Source organism: Mustela erminea, chromosome 17, assembly GCF_009829155.1.
Source record: "Mustela erminea isolate mMusErm1 chromosome 17, mMusErm1.Pri, whole genome shotgun sequence".
In the NCBI taxonomy this organism is placed as follows: Eukaryota; Metazoa; Chordata; class Mammalia; order Carnivora; family Mustelidae; genus Mustela; species Mustela erminea.
Window position 1 is genome coordinate 50,853,202 of NC_045630.1, and position 24,802 is coordinate 50,878,003.

General features: G+C 33.6%; 1 protein-coding gene across 1 annotated transcript; it reads right to left on the reverse strand.

Annotated features, from left to right (window-relative positions):
- Positions 1-295: 295 nt before the first annotated feature.
- RGS18 (regulator of G protein signaling 18) lies at positions 296-21,691 on the reverse strand. The gene is made up of 5 exons (XM_032318610.1): positions 21,346-21,691; positions 20,514-20,615; positions 19,391-19,452; positions 3,654-3,820; positions 296-2,162 (listed from the first exon to the last, which is right to left on the reverse strand). The coding sequence occupies exons 1-5, from the start codon at positions 21,462-21,464 to the stop codon at positions 1,905-1,907; spliced, it is 708 nt and encodes a 235-aa protein (XP_032174501.1). The 5' UTR covers positions 21,465-21,691; the 3' UTR covers positions 296-1,904.
- Between the last annotated feature and the right edge of the window lie 3,111 nt (positions 21,692-24,802).

Sequence of the window (24,802 nt, forward strand, 5' to 3'; positions counted from 1 at the left end):
CGTAAATGAATTTCTGAAGCACACACATCTGTTTAGGTAGTCCAAGCATTGAGGTTCTCAAGGTCTCCAGCTTTCATTGTATTTCTGTAATGCCTTCAGCCAGTGCTCAGTATTGTCTGCACATTTTTACTTGGCTTTTTAACTTCTTTAATTGTTCATTTTGTTTCCTGTTTGTGACCATGTTTTCCTTCCATGGATACAAGTTCTTTGAAGTCAGACATTAAGTTCATCAAAAAGTCCTTCTATGTTTTTGAAGGGTCCCACTGAATTCTTTAAACAAGATATTGGAAAAGTATTACAAATGAAAAAGCTGCATAATATTTATTTGTGATCCTAATCAGCCCATGATATTTCCAGTGAGATCAGAAAGCTTGTATATCAAATCATAACTGTGCATGAAGCAATCAGCCTCTTTGAAAAGACACTTCTACAGAAAAAGAAAATACAAAGCAGCCAAAGAAAAATTAAACATCACTTTCTTAATTGGTTTTTGAAATTCATGATACCTTGTTTTCATATTTATAACAGTATAAAGAATTGAATTAGCATTAAGATCAGTGACAAAACACTTTAATTCTTTCTATCCCAATATCATTCTAAAATAAGAAAATATGTCTGTGTGTAGTTTGATGACAGAATGGATAATCAACAATCAGCAAGAGCACTTAGTGACCAAACAAACATTAACTGTATGAATGAAGAAGTTAAAAATATTTATTACTATAGGTGATCTGCAGTTTTTATATTTTACATTTCAACTAAAATAACATTTGCCACAGCCAAATGTATGGCATCTTTAAATACACACATTTACATGCAACACACATTTAAAATAAAATATTTCCCTAAAGCAGAGACATATATACTTACTACATACTCTTATTTGAATGATATAGTATTAAATGACTCAATGAGACTTGGAAGAAAAACTATCAGTGGGGAAGTACTTTATTTACAGGATACAATGTAGCAGATGCACAAGTCTCCCGAGTCTTGGACTCCTTGTTTCTTACCTCCTCTCATTTCTAATTCTTATCCCAGTCCTAAAAGTCCAAAAAAGAAACCTATCTACTTCTGGGATAAACCTCCTCTGGGCCTCATCCAAACTACTAATTGCCCACTACTTTAGTAGCAATTTCTGCTAGCAGATGAGAAGATGCTCCGAGTCCCAACCTTGGAGCTGTATATAATATGGTCAGGTTTCTACGACTACTAGAAATGTGCTCCGCTTACTGGGTAAGCCTCTGTTCATTTAAGGATGAACCCAAATGTCGATCCCATTTTCAGTTATCAATGTGGGTCATGTTTAACCTGGAAGTTCTAAAGAGGTGAATGTGTCTTCCCCAAAGATCCTGTTTCTGGGTTATAACTAGAAGTGATACATTGTTTATTCTTGAACCAGGGTTAGTAACCCAAGAACAATGATTGTCCTCTCCTATTATAAGAACCAGATCACTTCTACTCTCTATGACTGAGATCGAAAGAGTCTTTGTCATTATGGAAAATGTGTTCTGAATATACAATATCTGAACATTAACTTTTTTTATATGTAGAAAAATTATCCAAAGTAGATATATGGTCTAAGTATAGACAATTTTGCAAAAGCTTAACTTTAACTCAACTTTATGGTCTTATAACACATTCTTATTACTTCTTTACTTTCTTTCCATTAAGTAATATGTTTTTATGATTATGACTGGAATTAAGTCAAATGGAGGCTTTACAGAATATATTGGCAGATATAGTATGTGTTGTCATAATGTTAAGTTTTGATTTCCATTTTTAAAATCCTTTGACACAATGCATTTTATTTTAAAACATGTACTCATTTTTTAGAAGTAAACATGCTATATTTTAAAAGCAGATTAAAGGTTTGCCACCAAAATGAACACAATTAATTTTCTTTATAACCAAATGGCAACATCTGACTTTACATCTTGGAACTCCGTACAGGTGAATGAACGTGATCGTCTTCTAAGATTTGTTGGTCTCTGAGGTCTTCCTTCTGTCAAGTCTAAATATATGTCAGATTTCAGAAAACGTGTGTAACTGTCTTGTTCCATAAGCTGATACACTCTGCTTTGCGCAGCATCAAAACTGTGTAGGGTAGGTTGGGTGATGCTCTTGGTAATGACTTCTTTGGTGTGAAAATCAAGGTTAACCTGGATGATAGTAATAACAAAAAGTATGATTATGGTCAATCTACTTAAGTAAACACTTTTGAAAAACAAACAGTGCAGGACTGATCCAATGTTGGAGTGGGCATAAAGTACTTGGTTGCTTTGTGATTTGTTTGTTTGTTTGTTTGGTTGGTTGGTTATAAGTCTAAGGATCCAGTGATTTACTCTGGGGTGACATTTCATCTGGCTCTTCTCTTCCTTTGCTCCTGGTCCTTCTCACTCTCTGCTGATTTAGAATAATGAAATATTGTAAATATCATTAAGACCATCAGATTAACCCATTTTCAACATGGAAATGAAACTTCATAGAAATTAAATTATTTTGAATGAGGGCAAAGGGTGACTTGGGGGCATATATGGGATTTCCATGCAGGGCTTTTGTTTTATCCCCGTGCTCTTTTCATTTTATTATGATGCTTTCTTACAGGCAAGTATATGCTAAAAATGGATATCTTTTAAAGATAAAAAAATCCTTTAGTGGTTTTTATCAGAGAACTACCGCTATATCTGATTCTGATAGATGTTAAGTTTTCATTTGGGGTTCCTTCCTTTTCCCTCAGGGGTAACACTATACAACTAGCTGCTTTTTAAAAAATTGTTTATAAAATTGGCCTTGGGAAAAACAGAATAAAGCACTGAAACACAGAACAGATTGAGACTTATTGATACAAGAAAAACAATCATCATTCCATGTAAAATGATATCCATATAAACAATGCTACCTCATGGACATATTAATTTATAGTGAAACAGAACTCTTAACAGTGGTATACTACCAGTCCTACCATTTCAGCAAAGAAACACTATTTATTGAACACATAATATAAATATAGAAACTCTATTTAAATTATTTTTGAGGGCAGTCAGGTAATATTTGCTAGTTGTATAATTTTATTGCTATAGTTTCAGCAGTTGTATCACACAATTATCTCACACTGTGCTTGCAGCCAGAATCACGACTATTTTTTCACTTGAACCATTGTCAAATTAGGTTTTGCTCATCTATCGATTATGAAACTTTCTTTAGCCTATCTTAAAATGGAGGAATAATTATTTTGGGGCAATCAAAACTTTGCATAGGTAGATGAGCTCACACTAAAATGGTACATTATACAAACTTTTTAATTTGTCTTGCCTTCCTCACTTATAGAAATTGTTTTGCTAAGACATTGCTTATGCTTAGGTGATTAATATGGATAAGTGAATGAATCTAAAGACTGCAAGTAATTGTATTTACTCTTAGTCTAGAATAAAAATAACCCCAAGGAATGATTTCAGTTACACTTTAACTTTCATAGCGAAGCCTTACAATGCATTTTGTTCATATGTAGGAATTTATATAAATATCTGAATTTGCTTCAAGAAAATCTTGACCTTTCTGATAGAATATATGAGGATACCGACTTGATAAAGACAGAGTCTCTCAAAAAATTTTCAAGCAGTTTTAAATTTTTACAATTATCTTTACTGTACCTCTTGTGGAGCATCATTCTGTATAAATTTCTCATATATTGCTTTTGCTTTAACGATAATTTGTTGAGGGTCTTTACTTTTCTTGAAATCTTCACAGGCTATCCAAAATTCAATGTTTTCCTCACTAAATTCAGTTTTAAGGAATGTGGTAAAAGTCTTCAGTCCATCTACCAGAAAAAGAAGTGATATATTTTAACTATAGAATATTAATGTTGAGGAATTGGATTATGTGATTTTCCCCCTCCAAATATGTATACATTCCAGTTAGTTAACATGCAGTATGATATTGGTTTCTGGTGTAGAATTTAGTAATTCATCACTTACATAAACAGCTAGTGTTCATCACAAGTCCTCATGTTAATACCAACACATCTCTCCACCCACCTCTCCTTATGTATTATATTAATTGATATTAAAGTATAACTGCAAATATTAACAGAATAGCTATGTCTTCCCTCTAATGTAGTGAAGATACACACTTCTGGACACTATATGTGAGAGACCTCATATAAATTAGCTGTAATCTTCACAATTATGTAAAGTATTAATCCTGTTGAAATGAGGCTAATTATCCTACATAGACCTATCATACATGGACCTGAGCAAAAGGGACAAACTCCTACTCTGGACCTTGTTTTGGGTCTCTTTTCCTCAGTGCCTTCCTCAGGGATGTGGGGGCTATTCTATGGAACCAAGAAACTATTCCACCTGGAGCCCATTCTCCCCTCAATCCCCCTGCCCCCACTTCTAGACTATGCTTCTATACTCAGGACCCTGGAATTCCCTGTCTAAAAGCTCTATGTTACCAGGGTTTGAACAGTCCTCTTCCCTAAGTTCATTGACTAAAGGCACACAGACTCAAAAGTATGTGTACCCTTAGGATAAGACTTGAATTTGAAAGTTGAGGTGTCTACCCAAATATGCAAAGAGGACTTTCACAGTATGGAATTGAACCATGAGTAGAAAGAGAAGGAAGGTAGGCATATTGCTAATAGAACTGTGTAAAGTCTGAGAATTTTATATTTAAGCCTAATGGTTACACAGTACATTTATAAAAATAATAAGATGAAATATGTATTTTTAACAGTTTGTTAGCTTGACTTATTGCTCTTAAGCATTTAGATATTTAGTATGGGGTCTCCATTTTTACTTCTGTTCTGAGCTCCATCAATATTAGACATTGGTATCTTGTGGAAGATGGCCAGTGTTCAAATTCATGTTTAGCAAGTTACTATGTAGTCCTGAGTGGAATACTTTTCTTTCTTTGCCTCAGTTTTTCAATATTTAAAATTAACATAATCATGACACCTACCTGATCGGGCTGTTTAAACAATTAAAAACATTGATTTCTGGGAAAGATGGAGTAGGAAAACCTTCACCTTTCCCCACAGATACAACTAGATAGCATCCATGTAAGTGTAAATAACTTGGAGAATGACCTAAGGCCTGGCAGAACAGACTCTCCACAGCTAAATGCAGATCCACAAGACTGTGTGCAGGAGGGAGGGACACTGCAGGCACAGAGAGGGGAGAGAAACAGACCCTCATGCCAGACACCCCAGGCTCAGCCACCATAGAAGAGCACATAACACACATAGGAGACACCCCTGAAGTACCAGGTTCTCGGGAATTGGGAACATTGCACTAGAGGAAACCACAGGACTTCTTCATAAGAGCAGATGTAGCTGACTTCCCTAAAACATAGAAACAGACACAGACCATTAGACAAAATAAAGAGACAGGGGATATGTCTCAAATGAAAGAACAGTACAAAAGAGGAAAAATAGACTTAGGGTACTCAGCACTATCAAGTGTAATAACTTTTTCATTATATGGATCCCAGAAGAAAAAGAGAAAGGGGGGAAGAAAATTTATTTGAGAAATGATAACCAAAAAATTCCCAAATCCAAGAAGGAAACAGAAATCCAGATCTAGGGGGCACAGAGAGGCCCCAATAAAATCATCCAAGGAGGTCCATACCAAGACACACAGTCATTAAAATGGCAAAAAGTAGAGATAAAGAGAGAATTTTAAAAGCAGCAAGAGACAAGAAAACAATTACATACAAGGGAAGCCCTGTAAGTCTATAAATTGCTTTTTCAGCAGAAACTTTGCAGGCTGGCATGATATATTCAAAGTGCTAAAAGAAACAAAACAAAACAAAACCTGCAACCAAGAATGCTCTACGCAGCAAGGTTATCATTCAGAAAAGGAGAGATAAAAGAGATTCCCAGACAAACAAAAATTAAAAGAATTCATGACCACTAAATCATTCCTACAAAAAAAATGTTAAAAGGAGCTCTCTGAATTAAAAGGAAAGACCAGAAGTAGGAATAAGAAAAGTAGAAAGCATAAAAACAGTAAAGTATATCTATAAAAATTGGTTAAGGGATTCACAAAATAAATGGATACAAAGTATGATACCAAATACCTAAAACATGGAGGGTGGGGGAGAGGAGTAAAGTATGCATTCAAATGTAAGCAGCCATCAACTTAATATAGACTGTTATAGACATTAGATATTAGATGAAAACTTAAAGGTAACCACAAATCAAAACAAAAAATAGATATGCAAAAAATAAAGACAAACGAATCCAAGTATATCATTAAAGAAAGCAAACAAACCATGAGAGAAGAAAGCAAGAGAGGGGAGAATTAAAAGTATTACAACATGCAAAGTATAAGTGATTCTGGGAAAATTGGATAGCTTTTTACAGAAGAATGAAACTCAACCATTCTCTTACACCATACACAAAGATAAACTCTAAACGGATGAATGACGTCAATGTGAGACAGGAATCCATCAGAATCCTAGAGGAAAGCATAGGGAGTAACAACTGAGACTTTGGCCACAGCAACTTCTTTCAAGACACGTCTCCAAAGACAAGGGAAATGAAAAAGCAAATGAACTTATGGGACTTCATCAAGATAAAAAGCTTCTGCTCCACAAAGGAAACAGTCAATGAAACAAAGAGACAACCCACAGAATTGGAGAAGATATTTGCAAATGACACTACAGACAAAGGGGTGATATCCAAGATCTATAAAAAATTTCTCAAACTCAACACCCAAAAAGCAAATAATCATGTCAAAAAATGGGCAGAAGACATGAGCAGACACTTCTCCAAATAAGACATACAAATGGCTAACAGACACATGAACAAGTGTTCATCATCATTAGCCATTAGGGAAATTCAAATCAAAACCACATTAAGATACCACCTCATAGCAGTTAGAATGGCAATAATTGACAAGGCAAGAAACAACAAATGTTGGAGAGGTTGTGAAGAAAGGGGAATCCTCTTACACTGCTGGTGGGAATGCAAATTGGTACAACCACTTTGGAAAACAGTTTGGAGGTTCCACAAAAAATTAAAAATAGAGCTACCCTATGACCCTGCAATTACACTCCTGGGTATTTGCCCCAAAGATACAGATGTAGTGAAAAGAAAGGCCATATGCACCCCAATGTTCAGAGCAGCAAAGTTCACAATAGTCAAACCATGGAAAGAGCTGAGATGCCCTTCATAGATGAATGGATAAAGAAGATGTGGTCCATATGTACAATGGACTATTACTCAGCCATCAGAAAGGGTGAATACCCAACTTTTGCATCAACATGGATGGGGCTGGAGGAGATTATGGTAAGGGAAGTAAGTCAGTTAAAGAAAGTCAACTATCATATGGTTTCACTTACTTGTCGAACATAAGGAATAGCGTGGAGGACATTAGGAGAAAGAAGGGAAAAATGAAGGGCAGAAATCGGAAGAGGAAAAGAACCATGAGAGACTGTGGACTCCAAGAAACAAACTGAAGGTTTTAGTGAGGAGGGGTGTCGGGGGATGGGTTAGCTTGGTGATAGGTATTAAGGAGTGCTCGGATTACATGGAGTACTGGGTGCTGTAAGCAAACAATGAATCCTGGAACACTACATCAAAAAATAATGTACTGTATGGTGACTAATATAACACAATAAAAAAAATAAAGATTTTAGTAGTTTTGAATATATTCACAAAATTGTACACCCCTCAAAATAAAAAAAAAAAAAAAAACATGCAAAGTGCTTAAAATGGTGACTGGCACATAGTATTATACTTTGTGGGTTTTGATGATGATGATGTTAATGGTCTTGATGACTATCATTTATTTAAGGCTCAGTCAGGTAAAGTTTACATAGTTAGAATATGACAGAATCAAAATTCATCCCTAAGACAAATTAACTTTAAAACTAGTGCTCATTGAACTTTTTATGATATTCTACTTCTTTTGGCTTATACACATTTTTTAAAAATTAAACCTTTATTTTGAGAAAATTATAAATTCACATGTAGGAGAGAATAGAGATCCCATGTACTCTTTATCTAGTTTCCACCAATGTAGCATTCTGCAAAACTATACAGTTATTGTTGAATAGTACGAGGGTTAGAAGTGCCAACCCCACACTGCATGCAGTCAGAAATCCACTTATAACTTTTGACACCTCAAAAACTTGAACTGCTAATAGTTTACTATTGACATGAACTATCACAATTAACCAGTCAATTAACATATATTTTGCATATTATGTGTATGGTATACAGTATTCTTAGAATAAAGTAAGCCAGATAAAAGAAACTACTAATAAGAAAATCACAAGAAAGAGAAAAGGTTAGGTTAAAATCTAATGGTAACTACATTTAAAGTATTGTCCTGTATTTACTTACAAAATCCAAGAGTAATTAGACCTGTATAGTTCAAAGCTCAGTTGTTTAAGGGTTAACTCTAATAAAATATCACAAGTAAGATAATGACATACTACTATTTATTTACCCATTGAAAAACATAAAGAAGTGGGTTTTAAAAATTTATTTCATTTAGAGCAGAATTATTTCTTAAATAAATTATTTTGACAACCTAGAGTAAGAGTGACCCTTACTCTAGTAACCCTTGTTTCCACATCCTCATAGTTTATTATTGACATTCTAGTCAATAGTATATTTCTATATACAGACTTCATCATGTTTCTTTACTTTTTAATATTTTCCAGTAGTGCCTTTCATCTCTTTCCACTATCTTTTTCACACTTTAAGCTTCAGGTACTTAAAACATTGTGCTGTAGTTGCTTGTTCACTTGTATTTCTCACGCTACTTTTTAAGATTCATGGGATGAAAACTCTTGTCTAATTTGCCACCAAACTTTGGAGTTGTGGCTCCACAAGGATCATGATTTTGTTACAAACATTACACTAAAGCCACAGGTCTTTAGTATACTAGTATTGAGGCAATACTAGTATTGAGGCAAATCACAAAGAGATGGTTTCAAAGCATCAAATTGGCCAGAGAAAATAAAGAGGATCTGTGGGGGATATAATGGGCCGCCAGAAAAATAATCCAAAACTCTTTAAAGGAAGGCAACATAGTCTAGACTCCTCTATCTTCTTTTATACTCACATACAATAAAAAATTTATTAGGCATGAAAGAAATGCCTAATGTGACCATTATTAATAACAAAAGGAGTCAATAGAAACTGACAACAAGGTATCCAAAATATTTGAAATAGCATACAAGGACAGAAAAAAGCTATTACTGACTTGTTGAGGAACATAAATGTTAAAAAAGACATACTGAGAGATTAGATGCAAAAACTCAGCAGAGAAACCGAAACTAGAAAGTCTGGAAAGTCTAGAATTGGAATAAACTAGGGTAAAAAATTCATTGAATGGACATTACAACAAGTTAAAGACTACATAAGAAAGGGTGAGTCAAGTGGAAGAGAGCTGAATAGAAATTATTTAATCTGAGGGGAAGTAAAGAGGTAAAGATTAACAACAGAAAAATTATGGGACAACCAGAAAATAAGATGTTAGCTATATCAAAGATAACATTACATTTAAATAGACTATATACTCCAATTAAAAGTCAAAGATCATTAGACAGATTAAAAATTAAAACTAGACTATATATTGGCTACAAGAGACATATGTTAAAAATAAAATACTACGGCTAAATAAAAAAAATGAAAATGATACACAATATAGGTGCTTAGCATAAGAAATCTGTGTAAAAACAATCTGATGTGGCCTGACAAAGTGACTTCAAAATAAAGAGTATTTCCATTTCATAATTATAAAGTGGTCAACTATTACTACTAAATAATAATCCTAAATATATATGGACTTAGTTGCAGAGCTCTGAAATACATGAAGCAAACTGGCAGAACTGAAAGAAGTAGAAATATTTACAATTACAGTTGGAGATTTTAATTCTGTTCACTTATAAATTTATAGAACATGTAGACAATATTAATAAGGTTATATCAAATTTATCATTATTGGGGCGCCTGGGTGGCTCAGTGAATTAAAGCTCTGCCTTCAGCTCAAGTCATGATCCCAGGGTCCTGGGATCAAGCCCTGTATTGGGCTCCCTGCTCAACAGTGAGCCTGCTTCTGCCTCTCTCTGCCTGCCTCTCTGCTTACTTGTGATCTCTGTATGTCAAATAAATAAATAAAATCTTTAAAAAAAATTAATAAATTAAAAAAATTAACACTATTTTTCAAGTTGACCTAATTGATAATTATATAACACTCTGCCCAACACATTTTCAAGAGCATAAGGAAGAATAACCATGATAGACACATGGTATGTAGGATGTAAAATAAATCTAAATGTCAAAAGAATGATATTTTATACAGTATGTCCTTTGCCCGCAAGGGTTTTAAAATAAAATTAATACTGGTAACATAGCTACAAAAGCCTCCAGCTATTTGGAAATAAACACATATAAATTCATAGGTCAAATAAGGAATTACAAGAGAAATTATGATATATTTATAGTTGGATTATAAGGAAAGTACAGCACATCAAAATTAGAGGAGTTCAGCTTAAATAGTATTTAGAGGGAAATTTATTGCATGTAAATCTATACTAGTAAAAAAAGAAGAGTATAAAGACAAGATAAAAGTTTCTACCTTAAGAAGCTTGAAAATAAGAACAAATTAAAGCCATGGTAAGTAGAAGGGAAAAATAATAAAAATAGAGGAGAAATCTACATTAAAAGAAAAAAACATAGAGAAAATTAGCAAAAGCAAAAAGTTGGTTCCAAAAAAAAAATAAAAAAAAAAAAGTTGGTTCCTTGGAAATATTAGTAAAATAGAACCCCTAGCAAGGTTGTTTCATAGTATAAAGCAAAGCAGGGATATTACCACATATCTGACAGATATCACAAAGATAATAAATATTATGAACAGTTTTACACCAATAAATGTAACTTAAATAAAATGGGAAAATTGATAAAAAAAAAAAACCTACGCAAAGTGACACTGAAGAAGTGAAAAATCTGATGAACTTAATCCAATTAATGAACTGACTTTATAATAAAAATATTCTCCCCTCCCCCTAGCAAATTTTGGGTTCAGATTTAGTGAATTTTATCAAACACATAAGAAAAAGTATTCTAATTTTATACAACTCCTTCCAGAAAACAGTGGAGGGATGAATACTTTCCACATCATTTTAATACCAAAACCTGATATTCCTTCCTCCTCAGAAACAAAATAAATATTAAGAAAGAGAGAAAAGGAAAACTATAGACCAATATCCATCATGATCCGAGATGCAAAAATTCTAAACAAAAAGACTTAAAGACTTAAATTTAGCAATGTATGAAAGGAGAAGCAAACATTCTAACATTATGGTTAAAAGAACTGTGAAATAAAGTGATAGCTTTCTTTCCTCAACTCATTTTCATTTATGCTCATTTCTTATATTCACTACTCTTTAGAATGATTCTTTATGGTCAGTGATGGCTTCTAATATAAAATGTTCCATACAGAGTGAGGCAAGAAGAATGAATATCTACAGTGGAATTACAGAAATTGAGAGATCTTGCATTTATAACATGTTTAGAGAGGTTCTGAGGGCTAAGTGCTGCTTATATACACTATCGTATTCAACCTTTACAATAGATGCTAGGAATATGCCTTATATTCATTTTCATAGATGAGGAAACTGAGATTCAGATAAATTCAACTTCCCCAGATCTCACTTTTCGAACAAACAAACAAAGTTGTAGAAGTATATCTTTCTTAGGAAGGCAACATTTTCTGTTGTAGGTACAGTAACAGCCCTCCATAGATGTCCATGCCCTAATTCTCAAAACCTGCGAACATGTTACCTTACATAGGAAAAAGGAGCTTTGCAGATGTGGGTATGGTTAGGGACCATGAAATGGGTAAAGTACCCTGCATTATCTAGGTGGATAATCTAATCCAGTCTGAGCACATGAGTCCTTAAAAGTGGAAGAGGAAGGCAAAAGAGTGGGTCAGGGAGATACATGAGAAGGACTATTGCTGACCTTGAAGATGAAAGGAGATGGTCATGAGCCAAAAGTGTGGTGGCTTCTAGAGGGTATGAATTGTATTGAGTTTAGAGCCAGCAACATAATGGAGACCTTGGTCCAAAACTGCAAAGAATCGAATTCTACTAAAAACCTGGAAAGGGATTCTGCCCTAGACCCTCCAGAAGAGACAATCACACCTTGATTTTTTTTTTCCCCTGATAAGACCTATACTGTACTTCTGACCTACAGAACTGTAAGGTACTATATTTGTGTTTTTTTAAATCACTAAAGTTAGGGAAATTTGTTATAGCAGCAAGGGGAAACTAATACAATCCTCGAACTATGTTTTTTATTTCCCCATATATATTTTTACATTTCACCAATATATTTTTTATTTCTCCTATATATAGAACTTGTCCTCTTTCTCATGAAGCACCATTTTTTTTTATGTCGTAAGCAATTTTTAAAAATATGTTAGAGATACAGAAACAGAAAATGACATGTCAACCCATAGACACTTGCAAAGTATTGAGTATGAGATGATTTCAACTGCTACCATGACAAAAGAATCATGCAGCTCTATCCCACTGTTCCTTCCATTGGTGTTTTCACTGGACTAAGGGGAGATTTTTTTTTTCTCGATAAATTAATCCTGAGAAACAGGTGCTAGTTAAATGTTTGTGAAGAAACTAGGAAGACAAGCAAAGGTCAGGCTACAAGAATTTGAGAAGCTATCATTTAAGATGGACAAGCAAGTCAGAACTTGTTAAGCACCACCTTTTTAAAGAGGTCTTAGTGCCAAACAGCTCCTGAATGAGTTTACAAACTCTAATCACTGAGAATAAGCAAGAATGATCAATGTAGGATATTTAACAACTTTTCTTATTTTTGAGTTTGTGTTTGATTTTCAAGGTTTCTTTCTTTTTTTAATTAATCTATTTATTTTCAGCATAACAGTATTCATTATTTTTTCACCACACCCAGTGCTCCATGCAATCAAGGTTTATTTCTTAATGCTGTGTAGTGTGCTTTTCTCCAAATGTAGAAGGGAAATATAAATGGGTAAAGATTCTTTGAAGTATTTTGATATGTAGATTTTCCTCAAATACCTAAATATGTATGTTTCAGAGTCAAAATAAAATGCCTGCAGTCTTGCAATGAGACAATAGTCTGTTCCAGATTAAACCTAGTTTGGAAAGAGGAAATTAAGTATAAGCATTATTGGGACTGTAAATAAAGTCACATTGACCCAAGTGAAGGAAAAAACCTTTCTGATTTCAAGTTTTGCTATCCATATGTCATGTATAAGTATGGTTGATCAGTTTTTATTTTATTTTTTTTAAGATTTTATTTATTTATTTGACAGATAGAGATCACAAGTAGGCAGAGAGGCAGGCAGAGAGAGAGGAGGAAGCAGGCTCCCTGCTGAGCTTAGAGCCTGATGTAGGGCTCGATCCCAGGACCCTGGGATCATGACCTGAGCCGAAGGCAGATGCTTAACCCACTGAGCCACCCAGGCACCCCGGTTGACCAGTTTTTAAATGCCAAATTATTCCTAAAGTGAGTTAATAAAGTTATAATTTTGGGAGAAAATGACCATTACTTTTCCTATTAACAGATCTCTATTATAATAAAGTGTTTTTCACTAAACATCTAAAAGGAATCATCCATATGTCAGGCAACTGAAATTGTTACATATTACAAATAACTTTCTTCACCTTTTATTTATAAAACACCTAGTATGAACATGAGGACTGTATTATGCGGGGCTCGATCCCAGGACCCTGAGATCATGACCTGAGCTGAAGGCAGCAGCTTAACCCACTGAGCCACCCAGGCGCCCCTGAAATGCAGTAATATTAATTATAATAGACATTTTAGGTGTTTGCTAAGGTCTTGACACATTGCTATATGCCTTTTATTGGCCCAGCTCCATTTAATTTTCATGTCAACCCTACTGGAGCAACCCATTTTTACAGATGAAGCTGAGGTACAAAGAGTTAAGTTGCACACTGGAAAAAGCAAAAGAAAAAAAAAAAAGAAAGTTAAGTTCCTCTAAGTTTACAGCTGGTAAAATACAGTGCAGAAGATAGAACCCAGATGTTTTTTGTTCAAAGTTATAAACTGCCATCAAACAACAAACTCCCTGCTGCTGAGGAATATGAAAGTCAATGGGTAGGCAAGACAGGCATTTATAACCCAAGGACTAATGAAGGACATTTCTGGGGGTTATTTATTCTGTTTAGAGCAGCAGAGGAAAATCAATTTGCATGGAATCCAAATAGAAACTTTCAAAAAAATAAAATAAATGCTTCTTAATATATAGTCCTTTACTAATGCACAAAATATGTGTCAACTATGTGCGAGCCACTGTGCTCTGGGATATGCATAAGAACTTTGTTACATGATTAGTCTTGAGTTTCATATAGACATTCAGAATGAAGTCACAGAACTAACAGTGGGAAAAGTGCTATGTCCCGTGCTGATAATGGGTTAATTGAAGTGAATGGGCTCAGTTGGCAAAATATGAATATATAATAAGGAAGAGTAAGTACTGATTCAAGAAATGAATTAATAATGAAGGAAAAGTAGTTCATTTATTTAAAGGCTTAAGTAAATTACTTTTTAAAAAGTAACATGCCATGTTGTGCAAGATTATCCCAGCACCTTAGTTACTTCATGTTTCTCTTACTTTGGGCAGCTACATTAAGTCAGGTCACAACGGAACCATTTGCACACAGAAGGAGTAACTTACCAAACAGTCCTTTAGAAGGCAGCAGTGGTGAATGCAGCTGCCAAAAGTACTTGATGGAACCTGGGATTAGAATTCACACTGGAAGAAGCTGACTCAATGTGTCATACAAATATGAAATGCTTGTGATTGCATGTTTCTAAATTGAAACTCTGGCATCTGTTGGAGAATTTTTCTGACTCCAAGAAATCAAATGAAACAAAAAGTCAAGAAACTCTCAGGTTGGCAACCCAAGTACAGTATTACTAGGTTGCATGTTTCCCCCTTAAATATTTGGCTTCATAGCTCTTGACCTGACACAGAATGTTGTGGTTACTTCTGCAATAACGATGTATTTATGTGATCCATTTATAATGTAGACTGGATTTTACTTACTTTTATCCTGAGACAGATTAAGAAACTGAGTGTTAGTTATTGTTAGTTATGGGTCAGCCTGATTCAGAAATTTCACTTTCCAGAACACTGGAATTCTTTATCTTGCAGAAAATCAGTAATTGAAAATTGGGAAGAGCAAGCTGAAAAGCCACAGGGTAAAACGTGTAAGGAGAAGTACTGACTTCCTTCTGCAAAAGTGAAGTACTCATTTCCTTGCAGGCTTTATTCAAAGTCAGTAGTAAGTATTTTCCACAGTATAATCAGTTTATATTTTTAAAGCAAGGGGGAGCCATGACCTACATATCCTACTTCCCTCATCATTATGAATTATTCTCAGAATCAAGTTTAGTAGAACCACAATACAGGTTGCAAAAAAGTCCAAGCAAATATTCATTAATGAAAAGGTAAAAAAAATTGGAATTATTTGCAATGACCAGAAAATGTACAGGTATGTAGTAGTTGGAATATTTTCTTTACCGAGACTCCCTGCAGGAAATAACATCCTCTTTCACACATCTTTAGTTAACTGATTGAAGATGTGATGGTTAGAAAATCTCTATTTATAATCAAGTACTCTTAAATATTCTAGGTGTGTCCCTATAAAACCCTGCAAAACTTTCAATAAAGTTTACCAGCAACTAAATAAGTTCAAACTCTGACCTGTTATCTTCTCACAAATCTTGTGCTCCCACTTCTTTTTTTCATCTGTAAAAGGCACTGTCACCTTCCTATTAATATGGAATAAAATCTAGAGATTTTTGGCTCATCCTTTTTCTTCATCTCTTCATCATCTCACTTCACAATACACACACAGATTCAATCAGTCACCAAGTTCATCCGTCTTTCTTTCCAAAATAGCCCTTACGTTGAGGTTAGCTTTTATATTTGTAACAATCTTGTAGGTAGTCCATAGTACATGTATAGAATTCTACTTTTCTGTCCATCAGTTTTCTAACAAACTTTCTGAACTTTGTCCCCAACTTGACTTTCCAATGTGTTTGTTCACTAGTCTGCCCCAGTGAAAGTGAACTGGTTTATTTTCCAAGTTATATCAAAATCTCGTGTTTCTCTAGCCATTTTCCTGCCTTTTTCTCAGCTCAGGAGTTATTTTTTCTTCTGCCTGTTGAAATCCTGAAACACATCCGTATAATCTCTTTTAATAATTTTTAAAAGGTTACACGATACATTGCAAGTTACATAGCATTTTTAAAACTATTTAGCTAATTATTTTCAAACATATATTAGTCAGCAGAATTATTTTACTTTCAAAGATATCTGATGTGGAACCATATACATATATGTATACAAACACACAATATACACATACACATAATACCACTAGAATTGATTTGCTAACTTTATATTGGTAACATTTACTTTTATAAAGTCAACTAATAAGAAGACTGATAAGTACATTTGAAATTGGTGATTATGAATCATATATAATCTGATATAGCATTTAGAAATCATTGATTTTGTATGTGTAATTTAAAAATTTTTATGATTCACAATTTCAGACAAATTTGTCAATAAATAAGGATGTATGCTAATATCTGTATAGAAACAAGAGGAACAGTTTATTTTAGAATAGACTTAGATTTATGGAAAAGTTATGAAGACAGTGCAGTGTCCTTATACCTCACAACCAAGTTTCCTCCTATTAACAACATCTCATATTGGCAAAGTACGTGTTATAATTGATAAACAAATACTGATACACTTTTATTAACTAAAGTCCATACTTTGTTTAGATTTTCTTGGATTTTATCATCTGTGGGTTGTTTTTTTTTTTTAATTTTTAAAAGAGCTAAACTACATTTGAAGGATGAAATTTGGATGAAATAGCCAGATTATCAAAACACTCCATGGATTCTGTCATTTCTGTGGAATATAGCTAAAACCATGCTCTTTCTGTTTTAGTCTCATCTGTCTATTGTCTGTCACCCTAAGCCTCCCTTTCTTTTTTCAAATTGTTTCACAACAAAGAATTACTTTATTTTTAATTCCCTAAATAAATTGCACTGGTTAATCCCCCATGCTTATGTTGGTTCTGCACTTGGATGGCCTCTCTCCTTGTCCAGCTAGTGAATTTTGATTAAACTCCCTAAAATCTAGAGTAAGAACCATCTATTTTGTGGTTCCATTTCTAAAGTTGCTAATAATTAGCATATATTACTTTTAATATCAGCCATTTTTGTTCAAAATAATAATCAAATATCTATTGTATTTTGATTTGTATTTAGTTTGATTTATCACTGCATTTCTCATTTGGCTAAATTTAATACAATTTCCTTTTCCTTTATATAGACATGACATACAGAATTTAAGAAACGTACTCATGTAACCACAGGGGAATTTTGTAAAATTTGATACTGTAAAGTCTTTCTTGAAGTGCATATATGTGCATGTGTGTGTGTGTGTATGTGTGTGTGTATTAATGAGTATAAGATCTTTCCTTCCTTTTTTTGTTTGCCTGGAGTCAAGACAGTAGAAATGAACTGAATTTAACCATTGCAACCAAAAGACTTTTTTAACTGATTATTATATGCTTTATAATTTAATATTACAATAAGCTTTGCAATAAAAAATAATTGGATTTTGGAGGGATTGATTAAAAGGATACTAGTAACATAATTTTTTGTGAATTCAATATAATTTAATTAGCACTTTGATCAAGAGCAATGATAATAATGTCCAAGTGGGTCAGTGGGGCTGACTTTCATTATCATGTTGAACCCTCGTGATTCAAATTGCTGCTATTTTACAGTTCTTTAATATTTCCACCAGCAGAGAAGCTAGAGAGAGAAGCAGATTCAATTTTTTTCCATTCAGTTTTGACTACTTGTAATACAGAATGATTACAGAATGCCGGGGGAAATTTTTCTGTAGGGCTAATTACCCTTGCTGAAGCTTTCTTCTCTCTGTATGGGTCATGAGAGTAAGATGAAATTATTATGTACCAATTTATTAAGTTCAATAAATAAATACAGCTTATATCTTTCTTATAATTGAGATTTTACCTTGTAAGTTATTTCACCCAGTTGGGAATTAACTGGAAAATAGGAAAAGATTATTAAATTTATTGTTGAGGGGCATCTGGGTGGCTCATTTGGCTAAGGGGTTGCCTTCGGCTCAGGTCCTGATCTTAGGGTCCTGGGATAGAGTCCTGGATCAGGCTCCCTGCTCAATGAAGAGCCTGTTTCTCCCTCTCCCTCTGCTTGCCGCTCAGCCTACTTGTGCTCTAACTCTCTGTCAAATAAATAAATAAAGTCTTCAAAAAAATAAATTTATTGCTGATAATTATTATTTTTCATAATAGAAGTAATAATTTACACTTGTGTAGGGTTGGTTATTGGTTTCTTATTCATCATCTCACTTAATCCTGAGAGAAATCCATTCCTTTTGGAACTAAAGACATTGTTATCTCCATTTACAGTTGAAGAAGCTGAAAGTCAGAGAAAGTAGGAAGATTAACTAAGACTATGCAACCATTATGTAGTGCAAGAGAATCAGAGCTCAGATCTCAAAGGAACAGTGGGCTAAACTTTTCCTAGAAATAAATTTGTTTATATTATTTAAACACTTAATAGTTATCCGGTGATGTGATGGGTTTGAGCCTCCAGAGATGAAAAGACATTTGCTTCCTTATAATAAACTGTCAAATTAATTTAAAAAAGGGGGGGGGAGATAGATAGAGAGAGAAACAATCTAGGAAGCCGGTCCTGAATCATGGCTTATCAGTGTTGAACAGTCAAATAAGGACTTAATATTTGTTCTCATCTTCCACCTCACCTAAAAAGCTCCATCGTAAATATCCACCTGATTCTCAGCTCTTCTACAAAATTCTACTTTAAAAATAGATGATTGATATGAAGAGTGAAATATTTACAAAATTTGAAAAGAAAGTATTTTCATGATGGTTACCTGAATTTCCAATGAAAGAACTACTTTAAATTTTAGATCAATAAAATTAACATATGTAATCAGGTATTTTTAAATGAAGGATCTCATTAAAAGAATCAATAAATTAAAAAATGTGAAACCATTAATCACAACACAAAGAGGTAATATTTCAACCACAATAAGTATTTTTAGTAAAATCAGAATATTTAAAAAATTTTCCATTTGTTTACTATTCTATTATTTAGTTATTTCTCTTGATCAGAAACTCAGATTGCTGTAAATTACTAATCAGACTACATTTTTATAACAGCCTGTTTTGTATAGTTATGTGCACACTTTGCATAATTATCCATTAAAATGTAAAGCATTTGGGGAAAAACACCACTAACCTTTATGGGAAAGCAGTTTGTCAAATGATTCACCCCATATCACTGCTTCTTCAGGGGAGACTCTGTTCAAGAAACAAAATGTTTGTAATGGAGTATGCAGAAAGTCTGTTTCTGGATCTGCTCTAACACACTGTTTAACACTGCTCTTTTCAGTCATAGGGTTTCTTCTTTTATTACTATGTAATGAAAGTTGTATTTACATTCGAAACTTCAAAAACATTTGTCAACTTTTTTATTGATTTTGCCTATCAAACAATATGTTAAAATAACATTAAATATTTTCTCCCAAGTGTATAAATTATTTTATTTAAAATTAATCATGTGTCAGGTTAAAAACAAAGAAAAAGAGATCAGGTCAATTATCTTTTTATTTTTTTCTTTATTCATCTCTGCATATCCAGTTTAATTCAGCAAATAGAAGAACCTAAACTAACAGTAACTTTTAGCCAAACTTTTTTTTAACTGCAATTTCCTTGAAGCTCTTAACACAACATGCAACAGTTTTTTTTTTTTTTTTAAACAGACACAGGAAGTTTGGCTGATGAGTTTCTAAAGGGATAAGAAATATGTTTAAAAACTTGCAATACAACAAATATTTTATAGTAACAATTTAAAAGGTTGAATATATTTGTCATTTCATTATTGGAAAAATTTGTATTTTAGTATTTAAGTATATAAGTACATAAGACCACTTCATTTTCTGTTTGAATGGCTAAAAATGACAAAACATCCCTTTTCAGGCTTTTTGCTTTTATACCTAGAGGCATTTTTTCAAACTACTAAGGGAGGAAATGAATAGCTCTCCTCTATGACAATATTACGTTGTGAAACTCTTAAATTAATGAGTATTTCATCAGTTTATAAGGAGTAAAATATATCATTTAAAATTGACAGGTATATAATTTTAAAAGCGCACCTTTAAATTTTTATAAGGTTATTTAATTTAAGTCATTAAAGTGTTTTAATTTTATGGAATATTCCTAGTTTTTTGAAATAAGATCTCTAACCTTCCTTATATTACTGTGTAATTTCCAATAAAATGGAAATCCCTAATTTCCTCTTTCTTAAACCTTTAATGATAGAATCAGCAAAATCTTCCCTCAAATAATTAAAAGTTATTCACCTTGTTTCTTTGGCCAAGTGCCCAGATCTACTGGAGTGGGTTTCTTCATGAAACTCAGGTTTCTGCACAAGAAGACTTAACCTATTTCTTTTTTCCTTAGCTCTGAAAATGAAAAAGTGTTAGCTTCAGGACAATTTGGATGACAATTAAAATATTTCCTTCTAACTGTCAAATAAATCTGGGATTGGTAATCACCTGAACACCTTTTCTCGCCAACATTCACCCCCCACACATACACTCACAATGGTTTTCCTAGTGAATTTCATTCAATTTGCAGAGGAATTAGGATAGCGTATGTGAAATATATTTTGCTTTTTTCCCCTCAGTGATTGTAAAGTATTTGAGATTATATTTCAATTAAGATTGTCACTAGTTGTTCTGTGTGGTTAAAATTGTTGCACTTTTTCAAAGAGAAAAACATTTTAGGGGAGCCTGGATGGCTTAGTTGGTTAATCATCTGTCCTGGGCTCAGGTCATGATCCGGATGTCATAGGATCTAGACTTACATCAGGGTCCCTGCTTGGTGGGGGTTGGGGAGGATCTACTTTTCCCTCTGCCCCTCCTTCTGCCCTTCTCCCTGATCATGCTCCCTCTCTCTCTCTCTCTCTCTTTCCATCAAATAAATAAATAAAATCTTAAAAAAACAAAAACAAACCCAACACTTTAGATTTAACAGATGTTTACTCCTAATAAACAAAGACCTTTTTCCCAGTTGTAACACTACATTCAATATATTTTCAACCACATACTTTAAAAATAAGTGCTAACAAATATTCAACATCAATCATGTTTTTAGAAGTATAAAACTGATTTTAAAAATAATGATTTTTACCTGATTTTCGCTTCTTTGCTTGTTTCTTCTTTTCCTGAACCATGTATTAACTTGAAAAAAGCTTTTTCTTTTGATTCACACATATTTAATTGAGGAAAGAAAACCAATGATGTTTCCATCTTCTCTCTCTAAAATGAAGAGATGTCTAATTTATTACATCCTTCCCCTGTTAATGCTATTTCATAGTTATACATGGTATAATAAAAAGTTATCTTAACTCTGTCAGCAGTGCTTAAAAAAATAAAGTAAAAATAGAGTCAAGAGCTGTGTTTCTCTCTCCACAAAAAAGTAGAACTGAGGAACAGAAGTAATTTGGTCCTAAGTTGTTTAGGGAAATGATACTACAAATTTGCAAAATGACTCTTGGTCTCTAAGATAAAGATGGGTATTACAACAGTGCAACTTCTCTTTCTAGTTTGTGCAACCAGAATGATGCTTTAGTAGACCCAAATGACACTGTCATTTCCCACAGGAACTTTAAAAAAATTTTTTTTAAAGGCTTTATTTATTTATTTGACAAAGAGACTCAGAGAGAGCAAGCATGAGCAGACGGAGGGACAGAAGGAGAGAGTGAAGCAGGCTCTCTGCTGAGCAGGAAGCCTAATGCAGAGCTCGATCCCAGGACCCTGGGAGCCTGACCTAAGCTGAAGGCAGATGCTTAACCGACTGAGCCACCCACCCACCCCTAAAAAATTCTTAAATGTGTATAGTATGTATTTAAATATGTTGTGGTGAAGTATTACATTGAACACTAGGAGATATTTCCCCTTGTTCCTAACTTTTTTAAACTTATTTTAATTACAATGAATTAAGTAAATTACATTTAATTGACACAATGGAATGTAATGTAAGTTACATTTGCTTAACATATTATATCAAAGTAAGGATATAGATGGAGTTTTATAGTTGAAAGAGACAGTAGAAATCATTTCATTCACTAATTTTTAAGCACAGGTTCATGGAATGATTTTAGACATTCAAGAAATTTTTATCAGTCCATGGTGAAAATGGGGGAAAAAGATAATATGTAATTTTTTTCTTTACTTTTTTCTTTTTTTCTTTTTTTTTTTTTAGGATTTATTTATTTGAGAGGAAGAGAGAGAGGTGCATGTGAGTGGAGATAGGATCAGAATGAGAGGGAGAGAGAGAATCCTCAAACAGACTCCCTGCTCAAATGCAGACCCTTCCTGGGGCTCTATCCCAGGACACTGAGATTAAGACCTGAGCTGAAATAGAGAGTCAGACGCTCAACTGACTGAGCCACCCAACTCCCTGTACATTTTTTTCTTAAACCACATATATATTTATATGAAGGAATTCATTATTTTGAATTTGCCTTTCTATCTTTTTTATTGTTACAATGTTCTTTTTAATGAAAGATTGTAACTAGAGATAGCAGTTTGTATATGTTATTTTATGTCCTTATTAAAAAAGAAATGGCAACCTGAATTTGGTTCAGCCTCTGCTTCTTTTACTGTTTCATGACAACTCTAATATATAAGAAATACTGATGTAGTCCATAATTCACATTTTATAGAAAAGGAAACCAAGAATGATAGATATTAAGTGATTTATTCTTGCAAAGTCTGGGAGGTCAGTGGAATAGAAGATCTGGAATTATTAGAACCTTTGATAACCAGAGCATGTGATTTCATCTTTCTAAGATAACTTTGATCTCCAGTAGTGAATACTTCAATTCCTCTAAAATTGTACGTATTAAAAAACAAGTTAACAAATGTAAAGAAATCTGTTTTATTTTTAGTCTGTTCAAGTTATTGATTTCAAGAAAGTAGTTTCAAGACACTTTTCAAGAAAGTAGTTGCACGGATACCACCTAGGAGCTCAAAACATTTGCAGAATTGAAATTAAAAAATATTTAGTACATATTTATATACACTCATTCCTGATTCTATAACTTCCACTTTGAACATTTTTAAATTCACCTTAGCTGAAAATTGTCTGTAAAAAGACTATATTTTAAGTACCATATCCAGAAGACAGAAACTTAGTGATGCTTTTCATAAGAGTGGTTGAAATTGTGTGCAAGGTGTGCTACCTGCAAGGTGACAGAACTATGGAAAGAGATATTGTGAAAATACAGACGCAAGGAAACTGCAATTAAGGCCTGTATAAAGGTGTAAAAAAGAATTAGAAGATGTGTGTATTTACTCTTTGTGTATGCAAGAGGTGGAAACAGGAGAGGAAGAAAACGGGTGGATGCTGCAGGGTGACCAGCTAATAATCACTTTCGGGTACAATTATCTCTTAAATACATATTTGAAATGAGAAAAAATTAGCTTTTAAATTTACCTACATATTTAACATTTCCAGCTTCTTCACTTTGTGCAGAAGTGCACAAGTCCATCTGGAACATTGTCCTTTAGCTTTATGACCTTCAACATTTTCTGAAATGAAGGTCTGCTGAAAACACATTTGCTTAGCTCTTGATATTCTGAAAATATTTCTTTAAAATTTTTTTTCCTCTTCAGTTGGAAGGACATTTTCACAGGATAGAACTCTAGATTGACAGCTGCTTTTTTGTTGTTGTTTTTTTCAATCTTCAGCAATTTTCTTTTTTTTTTTTTTTAAGATTTTATTTATTTATTTGTCAGAGAGAGAGCGAGCGAGAGCGAGCACAGGCAGACAGAGTGGAAGGCAGAGTCAGAGGGAGAAGCAGGCTCCCTGCGGAGCAAGGAGCCCGATGCGGGACTCGATCCCAGGACGCTGGGATCATGACCTGAGCCGAAGGCAGCTGCTTAACCAACTGAGCCACCCAGGCGTCCCTCAATCTTCAGCAATTTTCAAGATGTTGCATTGTTGTCTTCTGGCCACCATTTCTCCTGTTGAGAAGTCATCGGTAATTTCTTTAATAGATTCACATTTTAATATAAGAGTGTGACCACTTTTCAGATTTCTTCTTTATCTTTGATTTCTAAAGATTTGGTTAATATATGAAAGGATGAAAGGTGTTAATTCTACTTGGGATTTATTGAGATTTTTGGATTTGTGGGTTTATAGGTTTTGTCAAAGTTAGAAACTTCTGGGTATTAACTTTCCACTTTGTTGCCATTTATCTCATCTTCAGAGACTCAAATTACAAATATGTTTGACTCCTTGACACTGCTTCACTGGTCACTTAGGAAATATTAAATTTTTTGTCTCTTTTCTGTCTATTTCCCAGACATTTTTCATTGCAGTGTCTTCAAGAATAGTCACTGATCTTTTCTTGCCACAGTGCCTTATTTGTTTTAAGTTTATCCAGTAATGTTTTTATTTCAGCTGCAGAGATTTGATTTTTTTTATCATTTGAATTTTTTAATCTTCTTTTTTATTTATTACTTGAACATATTGAAAATACCTATACTGAAGCTCTTTTCTGAAAATTTCATCTCTGTGTTCTGGGTCTGCTTTCATACAGGATTTTCTTCCTGATGGTAACACATTTTCCCAATCCATC

Excerpts from the sequence above, each read along its gene's own strand:
- RGS18 (XM_032318610.1), bottom strand. The coding sequence starts at position 21,464 with ATGGAAACATCATTGGTTTTCTTTCCTCAATTAAATATGTGTGAATCA. Across the intron at positions 19,453-20,513 it reads CACTTGGCCAAAGAAACAAG|AGTCTCCCCTGAAGAAGCAG; the intron begins GTGAATAACTTT and ends TTTCTTGAACAG. Across the intron at positions 3,821-19,390 it reads CAAACTGCTTTCCCATAAAG|ATGGACTGAAGACTTTTACC; the intron begins GTTAGTGGTGTT and ends TTTTTCTGGTAG.